Genomic DNA, 16,470 nt, shown 5'->3' with positions numbered 1-16,470 from the left:
GTTCTCAATAGCTTTTGCTAAAGAAGTTTAGGTAGACTAAATGTGAGAGCAGTATGGGGAAGTGGGCTATTGGAATCTAGTGTTCACAAAACAATATAACGATTGGGAAATGAGAGAGGTGAAAGCTTTTTATAGAAGGTTGCAAGGGTAAGTGATTAGAAGGGCCATTGAGGATGCCATGTCTTGGCGGGTGTCAAAGGGAGGTTTCTTTACAGTAAAATCCTTTTACTCCTCCCTAGCAATTTGCAATCTGAGTGTGTTCCCTTCAGATATTGTGTGGAACCCTTGGATCCTGAGGAGGGTTAGCTTTTTTGCTTAGGAAGCTACATGGGAAGAATTTTAACTTTGGATCAGCTGAAAAAGAGGGGCTGGTGTTTATCATGCAAGTGTTACTTGTGCAAAGGAGAGGAGGAATCAACAAATCATATGCTCCTTCACTGTCCTAAGGCAACCATGCTATAATAGCTTATTTTTTGCTCTATTTGGTGTTTAATGGATGATGCCATCTTTAGTGAAGGATGCCCATTCTTAGTTGGCATAGTGCTTTTGTAGGGAAGTAAAGGAAAATGTAGAGAGCAACTTCTTTATGCTTATTTTGGACCTTATAGAAGGAGAGAAATTGGAGATCCATTGATGATTCTGAATTAGTGGACCAAGCTATTTTATGGTCTTTTATATGTACATATTCTTGGATTGGTTTAGGATGCATATAGGTTTTAGCTTCTTGTATTTATTTGATTTCATTGATTGGATGGGTTGCATGTAAGGCAAGGGTGTTGTTTTTTGTGTATCCCTCTTTTTTTTTCTTTTTCTTTTTTTCTTTTTTTTGGCCTTAGGTGCCTTGCATTGTATACTTTTGGGCACCCTTCTATAGGCGCTTCTGACACAACTGCTTTTATCTATCAAAAAAACTAGGGTGCACCATCCCAAAACTAAGCCAAGAGAGCATATGTGCTATATAGAGAAACATGTATGAAAAGGGCCAGGGGTAGGGATTAAAGGGCCCCTACATTGTAAATGTGTTCCCATTCCCTTTTCTGTACGAGAAAGCAAGGCCCTTCTCTTTTGCTAAATGCATTTTCTGTTCCTGTTCACTATCCCGATTCACATACAAAATGGTCAATGTCCTAGGCAATGTTGCTCCTTAGCATCAGCTCACTTTATAATATGTGATGTATGTGTAGACTAGAAATACCCCACACATTTTTTTTTAACTAGAAAATATACACTTTTGGAGTTGCATCTATTAAAATCAATGGTTTCTATCCCAATTTTTAGTAAGTGAGAATTTTGGACATTGAGACTCATATGGCTATTGGATACACCCAGAAGAGCAAATTTTTAAATCCTTAAATATATATCCAGATCTATATTTCCTTCCTTCAATAAGCTGATTTTCTCTAGCTAACCACCCAACATATAGATGGTGTAAGATATTCCACAAAATAAATAAATAAATCATATAGAACTGGACATTTTTAACCGCTTTTTTTTTTTTTTTAGGTATTTCAAACTATGGTATCTGGTATCGAGGAACCAAATAAAAGATAGTGGTGTGGTGTACTCTATAAGTATTTATTAGGTTCAAAAATCCACTGTATTCACTGTACTTTATATTGCTGTTTGACTAATATAAGTGAGGCTCTAATCATTTAGGATGCATCATGGGTGATGAAGTTGATGGTGTTCCTGGAATTCAACATGTGGCTCCTGGTTTTGGTCGAAAGACTGCCCTAAAGCTCTTAAAAAAACATGGTTCACTGGAAAATTTGTTAAATGCAGCAGCAGTAAGAACTGTAGGTAGACAGTATGCGCAAAATGCCCTTACAAAGTATGCTGATTTTCTGCGAAGGAATTATGAAATTCTTTCCTTGAGGAGGTAATACATTTTCCTCTGGAGCCTTACGTTGCAGAAATGGCTTTTATTTATAGTCTTATTTTAGCTCCTTCATCCTGTTTAATATCCCTGTAGTTGATATTCCTGGATCATACTATCATACAGGGATGTCGATGTGCAGCTTGAAGAGGAGTGGCTGTTTGACAGAGATAGCCGGAATGATTCAGTTGTTTTATCAAACTTTTTCAAACTGTTGGGAGAAACCCAGAAACTCACCAACCAAAATACATCTCATTCTTCAGATGGTTAAGGCTCCAAAGTGTAAGTTCTTTGAACTCGAAGGGTTTAAGGACAAAACCTTTATAGGGAGTTGGTTATATGTTTCCACTACACTTAGATGCTTCTTAATTTTGCTGATTCACCAACCATATGAAACCTTAATTCTTGAATTCTTATTGATATAAGCTGTAGGAACTCACAGTGTTATCCAAGACAATCATTTGGGTTGCCTAGGATATCAGGTCAGGCGGGGTAGATAAGAGTCGCCTCTTGAAGACCCAGGCAAGGCGGCTTTAAAGAAGCAATGCCTAGGTAATCGCCTCGGGATAAGGCACAAGGCATAGAGGCATCGCCTTTGACCGTGAGTTAAGATTAAACATGCTTAGATTATAATTTCATTCAATCTAAAATTGGATTAAACAAAGTATAAGATGAAATATCATATCATCAATCATAAAGATAATAAGATGGAGGGCTATCAATCTAGTCTTGATGGAAGTGATGACAATTTTAATTTCAATTTTGACTATGATGATGATATCCAAAGCTTCTTTAGAATGTTCAATCTCTTTATTTTGTTTTTTATTATGTTTTTTAGATGTTTGAAAAATTAGAATATACCTTTAAATAAGATGAATATTTCTAAACAATATGATGTTTCTTTTTATGTGGAGTATAATATTTAGCACTTTGAATAAATATTACTATTTTTTTAATATAAGACATTATGAGGGATAAAAAATTAATTGTGTTGACTGTTGAAGACAACACTTATATTGGTTGAGTATTGAATAGGTAAATATATGTATTTTTTTTATCACCTTACTATAGTCAAGTTGTCGCCTTGTTTTTTGCCTTTCACCTTAGGCTAAAAGGAATGGTATCACCTTGACATCGCCTTTTGCTTTTAACAACACTAAACTTAGATGATGTTTGCCTCACATGTGGCAGAGAGTAACAAAACAAGTGCTAGATTGCTTTGCCAGTCTACTAGAAATTTCATATTAGTTCTTGCTTGGCCATTTCAGTGTTGCAGGACGTTTGGATCTCTGAAATAAAGAAGTCATTTAAAATATATCTGAGAGTTGTATTTGTAGGAATATTTTGCTGATTTAGTAAAAAATAAAACATAACTTATCTGATTCTAGTTCATCAAACAACTAGTGACAAGAAAAGTTCAGGAACTGTAATAGCTGTTGTGATTACACTTTTATAGCTCAAAAATACTTTTGGTATGACAAGCATTTTCTGCAAGTGGACATTATCAGGGAGCAGAACTACTTGTCAAGTGCAACAGAATATTGACATCATAAAAATAAAGCTGGTTCATTATGTGTAACATTGCATACATCCAGAAACTGGAAATACTCAAAGTAGAGGACTAAGATTAAACATAATGAACTCACTCTCTCAGAACAAATCATTCTAATTGTAAAAATACTGTTGAAAGAGAGAGAGAGAAAGGAGAAAAACCTTAATTCTCATTCATGTAATTTCTACTTACAATTGAGAGATATATATATACAAGGCTAGGAGTCCTAACTACCATACATGTGACCTATATTAACAAGGAAAGATAATATACTATAAATACATTATATTCAACACTCCCCCTCAAGCTGGAGCATATACGTCATATGCACCAAGCTTGTTACAAATATATTTAATCCTAGGACCTCTGAGAGATTTAGTGAAGATGTCTGCTAGTTGATCATTTGAATTGACAAAACTTGTAGCAACACATCCTGATGCGATCTTCTCTCTAATGAAATGATAGTCAACTTCAATATGCTTGGTCCTTTCATGAAAGACTGGATTGGATGCAATATGTAATGCGGCCTGGTTATCACAGATGAGTTTCATCTGTTCATCATTTCCAAATCTCAACTCCTGAAGAAGATGTCTCAACCATATGAGTTCACAAGTTGCCAAAGCCATAGCTCGATACTCGGCTTCAGCGCTAGATCTGGCCACTACATCTTGTTTCTTACTCTTCCAAGATATTAGATTACCTCCAATAAAACCACAGTACCCTGAAGTGGAACGTCTATCTGTGGGTGAGCCAGCCCAATCTGCATCTGTGTAACCAACAACTTGAGTATGACCTCTGTTCTCGTACAATACACCTTGGCCTGGTGTACTTTTGATATATCGAAGAATACGGATTACGGCATCCCGATGGCTATCACATGGTGACTGTAGGAATTGACTAACAACACTCATAGGAAATGAAATGTCTGGACGAGTAATGGTGAGATAGTTCAATTTACCTACGAGCCGTCGATATCTCCCGGGGTCTACTAAAGGCTCCCCCTGTCCTGGTACAAGTTTGACATTCGGATCCATAGGTGTGTCTACCGGTTTACAGTCTAACATACCGGTTTCTTCCAGGATGTCTAAAGCATACTTCCTTTGGGAAAGGACCACACCAGAACTGGATTGAGCTATCTCAATTCCCAAGAAATACTTGAGTTTCCCCAAGTCTTTGGTCTGAAAGTGGGTAAAAAGATGTTGCTTTAGTTTCTGAATACCATCCTGATCACTGCCTGTAATGACGATGTCGTCCACATAAACAACCAGATAAATACACTGCCCCAAGGAGTTATGATGATAAAAAACTGAATGGTCTGCTGTACTGCGAAGCATGCCAAACTCTTGAACAACAGAACTAAAACGGCTAAACCATGCTCGAGGAGATTGTTTCAAGCCATATAGAGAACGACGTAACCTGCACACTAAACCAGACTCCCCCTGAGCAACAAAACCAGGAGGTTGCTCCATATAAACTTCCTCGGCAAGATCACCATGAAGGAAGACATTTTTAATATCCAACTGATAAAGAGGCTAAGAACACATAGCAGCCATGGAGAGAAGCAAGCGGACAGAAGCAATCTTGGCAACAGGTGAGAATGTGTCACCATAATCAGAACCATAAACTTGAGTATAGCCTTTAGCAACTAAGCGGGCCTTAAGGCGATCAACCTGACCATCAGGACCAACCTTAACTGCATAGACCCAACGACAACCAACTGTAGATTTACCAGAGGGTAAAACAACAAGATCCCAAGTGCCATTAGAGTGCAAAGCAGCCATTTCATCCACCATTGCCTGTCGCCAGCCTGGATGGGAAAGAGCTTCATGGGTGCTCTTTGGAAGAGAAACAGAGGATATAGCAGAAACAAAAGCAGAATAGGGTGAAGATAATCGATGATAACTCAAAAAATTGTAAATAGGATGAGGATTACGAGTAGAGCGAGTACCTTTCCGAACAACAATGGGTAAGTCATTAGGAGAAGGCAGAGCCGGGGCAGGTGAAGCCGAAGGGATAGGAAGTGAGTCAGCAGGTGCCTCAGGAAAAGGGAGAGGAGCAACGACACGAGGGCGACGATGATAAACCTGAAGTGGTCGAGGGGGCATAGCATCAGGTGGGGAGACAATGGGAATGGGCAAGACTTCAGAAACAGGAAGAGACTCAGAAGTGGTGGAAAAGAATGGTGAGTCCTCAAAGAAGGAGACATCAGCGGAGATAAAGTATCGATGAGTCTCAAGGGAATAACAACGATAACCCTTCTGAAGTCTGGAATATCCCAAGAAGAGGCACTTCATGGCTTTGGCGGAAAGCTTGTCCTGTCCAGGAGTGAGAATATGAACAAAGCAAGTACAACCAAAGACACGAGGAGGAAGGAAATAAAGTGGTTGGTCAGGGAAAAGAAGGGAGTGAGGAATCTGATCGTGTAAGACAGAGGAGGGCATACGATTAACCAAATAACAAGCGGTAAGAACAGCGTCCCCCCAAAAACGAAAAGGAACGTGACTATGGAGGAGGAGAGTACGAGCTGTCTCAACAAGATGTCGATTCTTGCGTTCAGCTACCCCATTTTGTTGAGGAGTATGAGCACAAGAAGACTGATGAAGAATCCCATGATGAGACATAAACGAAGTAAATTGGGTTGAAAAATATTCCCTGGCATTGTCACTGCGTAACACACGAATAGAAATATTGAACTGGGTTTGGATTTCAGTATAAAATATCTGGAAAATAGAGAATAACTCAGCTCGATTTTTCATTAAAAATAACCAAGTACATCGAGAATAGTCATCAATGAAAGTGACAAAATACTGAAATCCTAAAGTAGACGCAGTCCGACAAGGACCCCAAACATCAGTGTGGACAAGCTCAAAAGGAGACTTTGCCCGATTATTCAAACGCTTTGGGAACGAGACACGAGTATGTTTCCCAAGCTGACATGACTCACACGGAAGCGACGACAAAGTGGAAAAACGAGGAACCATCTTCTGGAACTTGGAGAGACTAGGGTGTCCCAGACGATTGTGAATGAGGAGAGGAGCATCAGTGGAAATGCAAACTGCAGGAGATGAATCTGAGGTGAGGTGATAGAGGCCTTGAGACTCACGTCCTATGCCAATCGTCTTCCCCGTACTCCGGTCCTGCAAGGTCACAAATTTATCAGAAAAGGTAATAGAACAATTAAGAGTACGAGTGATTTTGCTGATGGAAATAAGATTAAAAGGACATTCAGGAGTATAAAGGACAGAAGTGAGAGGTAGAGAAGGCAGAGGAAGGGCCAAACCAATACCTTTAGCCACAGTTTGAGAACCATTAGCTAAGGTAACAGTAGGTAAATCAGAGGTAGTAGTAATAGAGGAGAAAAGATCCTTATTACCAGATAGGTGATCAGATGCTCCAGAATCTAGAATCCAGGGTCCAAGAGAAGATGTGTGGGTAAGGCAGGCAGAGGCATTACCAGGCTGGGCAACAGAGGCAATAGAAGCCTGAGATGTCTGAGATGCGGAGGAGCTCGGAGGCTGAGGCAGCGGAGAATCAGAGGACTGGGCCATATGGGCAGTGCGAGGAGGTCTTCCATGTAACTGATAGCAACAATCGCGAGTGTGGCCAAGTTTATTGCAATAGGTGCAATGAGGACGTTGGCCTCTACCTCGGGTACCACTGCGTCCTCCTCGAGAGGTAGTTTGAGAAACTAACACAGAAGAATCTGAAGCGCTATCAGATGGCAAAGTCTGAGTGGACGAGATACGGAGGAGGCGAGCAAACACATCATCCAAGGACGAAACTGATGAACTACCAAGAATCTGATCACGAATAGGCTCAAGATCCGGACGGAGGCCAATAAGAGTAAGGACCATGAAGAACTTGTCAAGCTGTGTTTGTTGAGCCCCAACATCAGGAGTAAAGAGGCATCACAGTCAAGAACTGCTCCTTAAGAGAGGCAATCTGACCAATATAAGTAGATAGATCCAAGTCCTGTTGGCTGAGATGGACAATAGCAGAAGCCACCTTATAAAGACGCTGGATATCATTCGTGTATAATCCTTTGGCCTGAGTCCAAAATTTAAAACAAGTTTTATAGGCCTGAAGATGAAGAAGAATCCGGGGATCAACCGATTGCCATAATACACTACATAACTGTGCATCTATCTTCCTCCACTGTACGCGGTCAACCTCAGGGATATCTGCCTCTTGGGTAACCAAGTGATCCTCATATCCTTGACCCATAAACCAAAGTTCAATAGAGGCAGACCAGGAAAGATAATTTTCACTGCCAACCAATTTCTCTGAGGTAATCATAGGAGATCCAGAGATAACAGAGGTAAAGATCTGATTTTTGGTGGTCATATTCACGTATTTGGATCGAAGAGAGCCCTAATACGGCTTCAGATTGCGGCGTGGCACCACCGAAAAAGGGAGACGGCCTCAGATCGCGACGTGGTACCACCAGAAAGGTAGAAGAACACTTCCCAAGGCACGTGCAGGGATTGGGGTGGAGAGAAAGTAGCCGGAACTTCGCCGGAAAGGCTGTTTGGAGGGCTGACGGAGACAAAAATCCCCAAAAGAGGTACGTGCAGGGCTCGGATGGGAGAACCAGGTAGGTAGGGATGCTGGTCGGCGGCAGGCGAGGCTGGAGGAGGAGGCGCGTCGCCGGAAAAGGCCTCACGCGCCCTCACGCGCCGGCGCGTGAGATGCAGTCGCCGGCCGGAAAATGGCGCGTGGACCGCGCGTGGATCCTCTTTTGATGCCGGTGCCTTCACAAAAGTTGGAGATCTCCTCCAGGCGCTCCTTCTGGTATGGTCAGTGTCGGAAAAATAGGTCGCCGGAAAAGTTCGCCGGAAAATTTCGCCGGCGGTGAGTGGTTTCTAACGATGATTCGACTGACCGGAAAGTGTTGGGAGATGGGGAGGGTGACCGGAAAGAAACACAGTCACCGGAAGGTTTCCCGGAGTTGATGACACGGGAAACAGGAAAAAATTAGGTTTTCTTCCTTGGCTCTGATACCATGTTGAAAGAGAGAGAGAGAAAGGAGAAAAACCTTAATTCTCATTCATGTAATTTCTACTTACAATTGAGAGATATATATATACAAGGCTAGGAGTCCTAACTACCATACATGTGACCTATATTAACAAGGAAAGATAATATACTATAAATACATTATATTCAACAAATACTTTAGAAGGTAAGGTAATCAATTTTATTTTATTTTCCTTCAATGAGTATTACTAATTGAAATCTTGTTCACACAATTGCTGAGGTGGCATGGTTGGAGTAAGAAAAGGTGAAAAGAATAAGAAACATAGGGCATGTTTGGGAACATTTTCAAAAATAGTTCTCAAGAAACCTTTTTTGAGAATAATTCTCAAAAATAATTCTTAATTGCTTTTTAGGAACAAAATTCTGTTTGGGAACTCTAATATGAAAAATAGTTTTCTTGACTTATTTTCCATGGAAGTACTATGCACTTATGTATAATGCAAAAGTTTTAAAAGTATTCTCTATATTTTCATTTGTTGTTCAAAACACTGTACACAAAACAGCTGAAAACATTTAAAATTTGGTCTTAATAATAGTCTCTTTTCGGAACAAATTCTCAAAAAACTGTTTTTTGTCAAAAGTTTGCCAAACATGTTTTCTTAGTTAGAAAACTATTTTTTGTTCCAAAGAATGGAACTATTTTCAAGAATAATTTCCAAAGACAGCCATACAAATTTTGTTTTCCCCAACCACCACTTACTACCTAATACGATAGTAAAATAGGTGGTAAAGAAGGGAGACCAACTTTGGTTTTAAAATTACTTTGTCAAGTTTGCCAATTTACTACGTATCCTTGTTTGTCATTCCAAGAAAAATGAGTTCAAGACTTGAGAAGATACAAAGAGACTTCTTAGGGTGGTCATCATAAAATAGACCAAATCTTGTTAATTGGTGTAGTGTTTGTATGGAGAAGAAAAGTGAAGGTCTTGGTATTAGAAATCTAGTTGACAAATGCAATTGGGTGGTCACAATGGAATGGTTGAAGCTCTTTGGAAAAGGGTTATAGCAAGGAAGTTTGGGGAAGAAGAAAGGGGATGGAGCTCATTTGTGGCAAGGGAGGCAAGGAGTGGGCTTGTGGAGGGTAATTAGAAAAGGATGGGATGCTGTTAAAAGCAAATCTTTTTTCATAGGGATGGAAGGAGGGTAAAGTTCTGAAAGGATTAGTGTGGTGACTCAACTTTTTCCCTCCCTTTTTGCTATAGCCATTGTAAAGGATTCTTGGGTAGCAGATATGCGAAAGCAGTCAATGGAAAGGTGATGTTAGAGCCATTGTTTTGTAAGACACCTACATGACTAGAGCTCAAAAGGCTTGGAGAATTTTTCTTAAGATTGTAAGTGAAAGTGGTAAGCAAGAATGCTAGGGATAGGGTGGCTTGGCTAGAATTGAAGAGCAGTATGTTTCAATAAAATCCTTGTGCACCTATTGAATGTCGAGAAGACATAACACCCCTCTGAAAGATGTTATTTAGAACCCTTGAGTACGAACAAAAGTGAGATTTTTTACATGGGAAGCAACTTGGGGCAAGATCCTCACCATAGATCATTTGAAAAAGAGTTAGACCATGGTGAACGAATGCTTCTTATGTAAAGATTAGGGAAAATTAATAAACCACCTATTGCTTCATTATTCCAAAACAAGAATCTTGTCGTTGTTCGAGTAGAATGGGTGATGCCAACTCAAGTTAAAGGAGCCCTCTTAAGTGACAGGGGTCCTTTGTGGGAAAGAGAAGAAAGAAAACATGTAGGGTTGCCTCCTTATGTGTTTTTTAGACTATTTGGAAGGAGAGAAATAATAGGTCCTTCAAGGACATGGAGCAAATGAAGCACTGAATCTTTCTTCTGTTTATTTTCTGGGTAGGGATGAAGCCATAATGTCAATGGTAGACTTAGTCGATTGGTTGGGTGTTGTGTAAGTGATAGGGTCATTGTCTTTTTGCATTTTGTTTTAATCTTGCCTTTCAGTGCCCTAGTTTATGACGAGTGTACTCCAGTGCACACTTCTTGATTAGCCTGTTAATGTATCTTTTCTTGTTTACTTATCAAAAAGCTATTTTGTTAAATCTAAATTAACATTTTATTTGAATTTATTCACCCATAACATGTCTATGTATCATATAAACTAGTAATTAGCTGTCATGGATAGAGCATTTGTGTGTTTCTGTTTCCAAAAATTAAAATAAAGATCCTACACTTAGAAACTTCAAAGCTAAAATTTAATAAATATTTTCCTCATTTCATCGAACGATTTTTTGAAATGCTTTAGATTTCAATGTTGAAATATTGTAAGTAAAAAGTATTTTATGAAAAAAAACAGAAAATAGTGTTCATGCTAGTAATTGATTCAACTTAGGAAGTCTTTATAGAAAAGCTGGTTTGGTCTCTGAATTGCAAAAGAAAAAATTCCATAGTTTCTCAGATATGAAGCAAGGAATCCTTAAAAATAGTATTGAGCTAATCTATTCATTATTTAGAGTTGATACATGTCACATTATCCTTTACATTGTAATTGTTGCTCACATATATTGCATTTATGGTCATTTGTATTACATCTAGTATATACTGACTTGATGTATCTTAGCAATTCTTTGTGCACTATATATACTTATTGATCTTGTGTTTGGGGGTCATGGACTGGATTAATTCCAAGTACGCCAACACTTACAACTTCAAGAACCTTCAAGTAGCTCTAGATAAAAGTGCAAATTAGTGACCAGCAAAAGAAGGGAACACTGGAAGAGAGTTAGGGTGACTGCTAGGTGAAATTAACTAGAAATTTATACAATGCTTTATAGATCTCAGTAGGTGTCTTAACCAAACAAGGTTGCCCCTATTTATAATTGGAAGAATCTAGAACATAGTTTCCTAGGTTCTCTGAGAAACCTTCTTCTAGATTTCTAGATTATTCTTACAGGGTTTTTACCATTTTGGGGGGTTTTATACCATTTCAGAAGATTCTCTACAATTCTGGACAATTCTAAAACGGGTAACTGCTTCTATCAAAGTTAAGGTGAACAAGTTGGTAGCAGATTTGAGCAGGCTGTGACATTATAGACAACTAATGAAAGGTCCACTGAATTGAATTAGGTCCATGGATATCAAAAACATGCAGATTCTTGATTTTCATTGGTTCCTTTAAATTGCATTGGTATATCAAAGATTTCATATCAATGGGAATCAATCAAACATTAGAAGGTGAAATCTTGTTCAAGACCATAAACAATTGGAAAAGTTCTTCCATTTCTTTGACAGCTACTTTAAAACATTAAAGTAGCTGGTTTAGGGTTAACAAAGAAAATTTTCCTTTATCTGCAAGTCATCCTAGTCCCTTTTATTTTTCATTTCCCTTTAACTAAATGATCTTTGTAGAAATAGGGGGAAAAGAAGGATTAACTGAGTACAGTTTTTAAACTCTCTCTTCCTAGTATACATACATATTTGTGTGTATCTAGCAGCTATCATGGAACTAATTGGAGTTCAGTTCTTTTATCTCCAGATGGAGCACAATATATCTGAAGACAAGAGGCTTTATAGGGAGCTATTTTTTTGAGCAAGTGCCATGTTCTACAGAAAGTTGTAGTTGGATGCTGCAGACTCACAGAGAAAAGCCAACTGGTTGTAGGACTCTGAGGTTCCTTCTGCAGATTCCATTGTAAGCAAAAGTGCACTTGTTTCATTATCCTTTTATGTATATCTTTGCACTATATTATCAGTTTGTTATCATGCAGCAAGAATGAAGTATGCTTCTCAGTTACTACCCCAGCGCTTGTCAGATATTAGTCTAATCTCTGAAGTGAGGCTACAAAATTGAGGTGGATTGGAAGAGTTGAGATGGAGTCAAGTTTTTTGCTTGTACTTGCAAATCAGAACCATATATTTCTCAGATTTAGTAGCAGTCATTTCATCTTAGACATCTTATGATGATGATGTTGGTAATCTGGTTAGACTCGGATATGAAATACAGTAATTAACTGATTTACACAAAGCCATGTTCTCCCATTTATGAATTGTTGTATGAAATTGAATGTCTTTATGCTTTAACATTAGATTTGTAGAAGATGATGAACCTGGAAACAGGTCACATATGGTAAATTGGTAATGCAGATTCAATAGGCTCCAGAGTGGTTTAAGCTTCATTTGGTATAAGTTTTTTACTTCTTTTTTTTATTCAAAAGCAGAAAGCTGAGCTATCAACTGAGCTACTTTGCAACAGTAAAAAATGGGTGGCTCAACAGGTGATTTTGTTGTTATTAGTCTGAAAAACAGTTTTTGGCTTTCAAAAGCTGTAAGTAAAGCATGGTCTCAACCCTTGCAATCAAAGCTACCGAAGCCAGAGGCTCTCAACTGTTGAATCATAGTCAATTGGTTTTTCGTTTGCTTGTCCTTCTCATTTACCAGCAGCTACTTCTACTTCTCTCCATGTTAAAAATAGCTACCAGCTATTTGATACAAATCCTCATGTAATCATCTAAGACCATTCATTAACTAAAATAAATTCTACAAATGACCGATAATTAAACTTGAAGATGTACTTTCTATTCCGTTTTTCAAACATATGAACATCAACAAATATTCTGGAGGTTCACTGATCAAGTGAGTGCTAATGTGTTTACCTCCAAGAAGGATGCTCTGTGTTCCATTTATTTGTCAAGTTTGATTGTGCTGGCAGTCTTGATATCAAGTGTATCAAAACTTGTTGACAAATGACTACCCCCGGAGATCATGTTAAGTCAGAACTTTAAGTTATAGGATGATGGGGACCAAGTATGTTAATCTTACTTGAGTTAAGGGTGGTGAGAGCTTCTAATTGCTTTTGACCCTGCCATGGCGTCTGGATCTAGACACTGCAATCAGAATCGCCATTGTTATTCCGAGAGCAAGAGAAGCAGTTCCCACTGCAACTGCAACTGCAACTGACGAACCCACTGACTTCATCTTATATTGCGATTTTCGTGTTGAGATAGGGTGTGACGTGGTGTTAACTAGCCTTGGATTTCCACTTGTATCCACAGCAACCCAATGCCCAAACTTGGGAATAACTCCGGAAAGCTGATTATTTGAGAGTAACAACTGTGTCATCGATCTAAACAGCGTCAGAAATATTGGAATCTCACCTGAGAATTTGTTGTTCGACAGATCCCACACTTCTAAACTGCTCAACCGAGAGAGAGTGTTTGGGATAGGTCCTTCAAAGAGGTTGTGGCTGAGATTCAAGGCAATCTGCAAGCTGCTCGGCATCATTGGAATGTGGCCACTCAGTTGATTCCTTCCCAGCTGAAGTTCTAATAGAGAATTGAAGCGACTGATTGATGGAGGTATGGACCCCAAAAGACGGTTCCCTCCTAAGTTCAAGTTGGTAAGGCTCTTCAGCCTCCAAATAGAAGATGGGATTCCGCCACTTAGCAAATTCTCACTGATATTCAGCACCAACAAACTTTGGATTTGGGTTATCTGATCCGGGATCTCGCCAGTCAGTTTGTTGGACTGAAGCTTCAAAACCTGAAGATGATTAAGGCTACCCAACTCCAGGGGCAGACGACCTGCCAAATTATTCATTGCCAGGTTCAGCAGCGCTAAACTCTGGCAGGAACCCAATTCAGGAGGGATGGATCCCGACAAACTATTGTTTTCCAGCTCCAAGTAGGTCAATTTCAGCAGTGTCCCCAGCTTTGCAGATGGGATTACCCCGCTGAGTGAATTGCTTCCCAATCTCAACCTAACCAAGCTTGAAGACATGTTTGCAGGTATCGACCCACCCAACAAATTGTAAGACAGGTCCACTCTCTGTAGTTTCGGCTGCATCATCAGGTCAGATGGGATCGACCCACTTAACTTATTATAACTAAGATCCAAAATCTTGAGAAACCTTGAAATTCCATTGGGAATGTTGCCATTGAAATTGTTTTCATTCGCTGCGAATCTTGAAAGAGTTCTGATGTTTGAAAGATTTGTTGGGATTTCTCCACTCAAATTATTGGATGACAGAATCAATATTTTCAGTTTGGAGAGGTCTCCAATCCTTGCAGGTAAAGACCCAGAAAGCTGATTATTACTGAGATCAATCAGAACCAACTTATGATAATCAAAGATTACTTTCGGAATTCCCCCATGAAAAAAATTCTTGGAAAGTAGAAGATGCTCCAATACCCTGGACTTTCCAAGGTGGGTAGGAACATGGCCACTGAACTGGTTAGAGCTCAGATTCAAAGTTCTGAGTTCATTCAATCCATCTAACTGTAAACCAATGTTTCCACTCAAACTATTGTAAGAAAAATCCAAGAACTGCAGCCCAATAAAGCCATTAAAAGTAGGCAAAGCACCAACCAACCTGTTTCTACTGAAACTCAACAGCTTCAACCCACCAATCTTCCCACAAGCAGTGATGAACCCATCTGGGATTGAGCTCAAACGGTTGTTGGAGAGGTCAAGAGCTTCCAAAGACACAATCTCACAAACAAGTGGAAGAAAACCAGATTCAGTAAGAGACAAATCAGAGAGGGAAAGATGGGTTATTGAGGCGTTGTTGGAGGTGCATGAAACTCCCTTCCATCCACATGGGTTTGGCTCTTGTGCAACAATCCACACAGAGGATGTAGCGTCTTTGAGAAGCTCAGAGAGCTTGAACATGGTGGCCCTCTGGTTTGCAGACAGCTGAGATAACCCTAAAGGAAGAAGGCATGAGAGGAAGAAGATGACGCAGGTGGTCTGCTCACACTTGGTCATATTTGTCTGTGCTGGAAACTCTCCTGAATTCCTCATTATACAGGGTTACTTGATTGAAAGGCATGAAATATCATTAAATTCCAAATCTAACCCTCCACTTCTTCTAATTTAAAAATTAATATATAGTTAATAAAAATACTTTTCAACCCATTTTTCCAATTCTTGACTTTTTCTCCCATCACATTTCTTATCTTCATTTCTTTCTTCCCATTTGTCTTCTCTCTCTTGTTCATCACATTTCTTTAAATTTTAAATATCAATTATGTTTATTCTCTTCACTTCCATATATTTTTCTTTCATTTCTTCTTTGTTGAATGTTTTTAAGTTGTTAATGGGATATAATAAATATGTAAATAAGTTTGGAATGTTATTACTTTTTTAAATATCATTTATAGATATGATAAGGGAGTCAAAAAGAGGTAAACAATTAACTTGAAAAGTGTAGAGGAGCATTAGCCCTATGGTAAAGGTCAAAGGATGGTAAGTAATAAAACCTATGAAATTTTACGATAATTTTGATATCGTTTGCGTATTTACTTTTTATACAAATGTAAATATATGATATAATAGGGTTTTGAAATGATAGATAAAATTGCATTTTGTAGTTGTATATCAAACTTTACCGGTGTTAAGTTGAACTTGACGTAGGTTAAGTTTATATTTATTCAATAGTAATACTATGTTATCATTAATTTAAAAAAAAAAATTATACTCAATTGAAGTTGAATCATTTGTAAATTACCCGGGGCATTCATGGCACGAATTACAACATAATAACTAAGAGTTACAATATCTAAAATTATTTAATAACTAAAACATTATATTTTTGTAGCATGGTTGGTAGTATTTGTGATAGTAAATATTATTAATAATCTTCAATATTTTTTATTTCCTAGAATAATAAATATGTTTATTGAAATAAGATGAACTTAACAATGAATAAGATTTTCAAAATGAATATCTACTTAATTGATGATAATGCTCCATTATAGCTCAAAAATGTTCTACTGTTGTGTGTTGGTACCAATAGTTAGGATTATTTTGTTGCTTCAATGGTTGATGAAGAATAATATTTTTATATGAAGGAAGACTAGACCAGGGATAAAAATACTTTTTGTTACGAAGAAAGTAAAGGCAAAGGCATTGATGTCTCAAAGACTATCATATGAAAAATTATTAGGGGTTGTCTATCATATTTCAAGGCTAAATCCAATAGAGTATTTTCTTTCGATGGAGTATATATTTAATGTCAATAAACCAACAACTCCTATACAGCTAACCTATG

At 38.4% G+C, this 16,470-nt stretch overlaps 2 protein-coding genes across 2 annotated transcripts in view; one reads left to right on the top strand and one right to left on the bottom strand.

Annotated features, from left to right (window-relative positions):
- LOC100250377 (uncharacterized) overlaps window positions 1-12,598 on the top strand; it is a 32,356-nt gene extending 19,758 nt beyond the window's left edge. The window contains exons 4-6 of the mRNA XM_002267200.5: window positions 1,657-1,879; window positions 2,003-2,158; window positions 11,959-12,598. Of these exons, the coding sequence (XP_002267236.2) occupies window positions 1,657-1,879; window positions 2,003-2,147 (368 nt within the window). The 3' untranslated portion in view covers window positions 2,148-2,158; window positions 11,959-12,598. The remainder of the gene's footprint in view (window positions 1-1,656; window positions 1,880-2,002; window positions 2,159-11,958) is intronic.
- A 378-nt stretch (window positions 12,599-12,976) lies between these two features.
- LOC100255560 (LRR receptor-like serine/threonine-protein kinase GSO2) lies at window positions 12,977-15,234 on the bottom strand. The gene has a single exon (XM_002267147.4). It carries the CDS (start codon window positions 15,219-15,221, stop codon window positions 13,266-13,268), a length of 1,956 nt encoding a protein of 651 aa, XP_002267183.1. The 5' UTR covers window positions 15,222-15,234; the 3' UTR covers window positions 12,977-13,265.
- Between the last annotated feature and the right edge of the window lie 1,236 nt (window positions 15,235-16,470).

The sequence above is a fragment of the Vitis vinifera genome, chromosome 18, assembly GCF_030704535.1.
Source record: "Vitis vinifera cultivar Pinot Noir 40024 chromosome 18, ASM3070453v1".
NCBI lineage: Eukaryota > Viridiplantae > Streptophyta > Magnoliopsida > Vitales > Vitaceae > Vitis > Vitis vinifera.
This window is presented reverse-complemented; position numbering and strand designations above follow the sequence as displayed.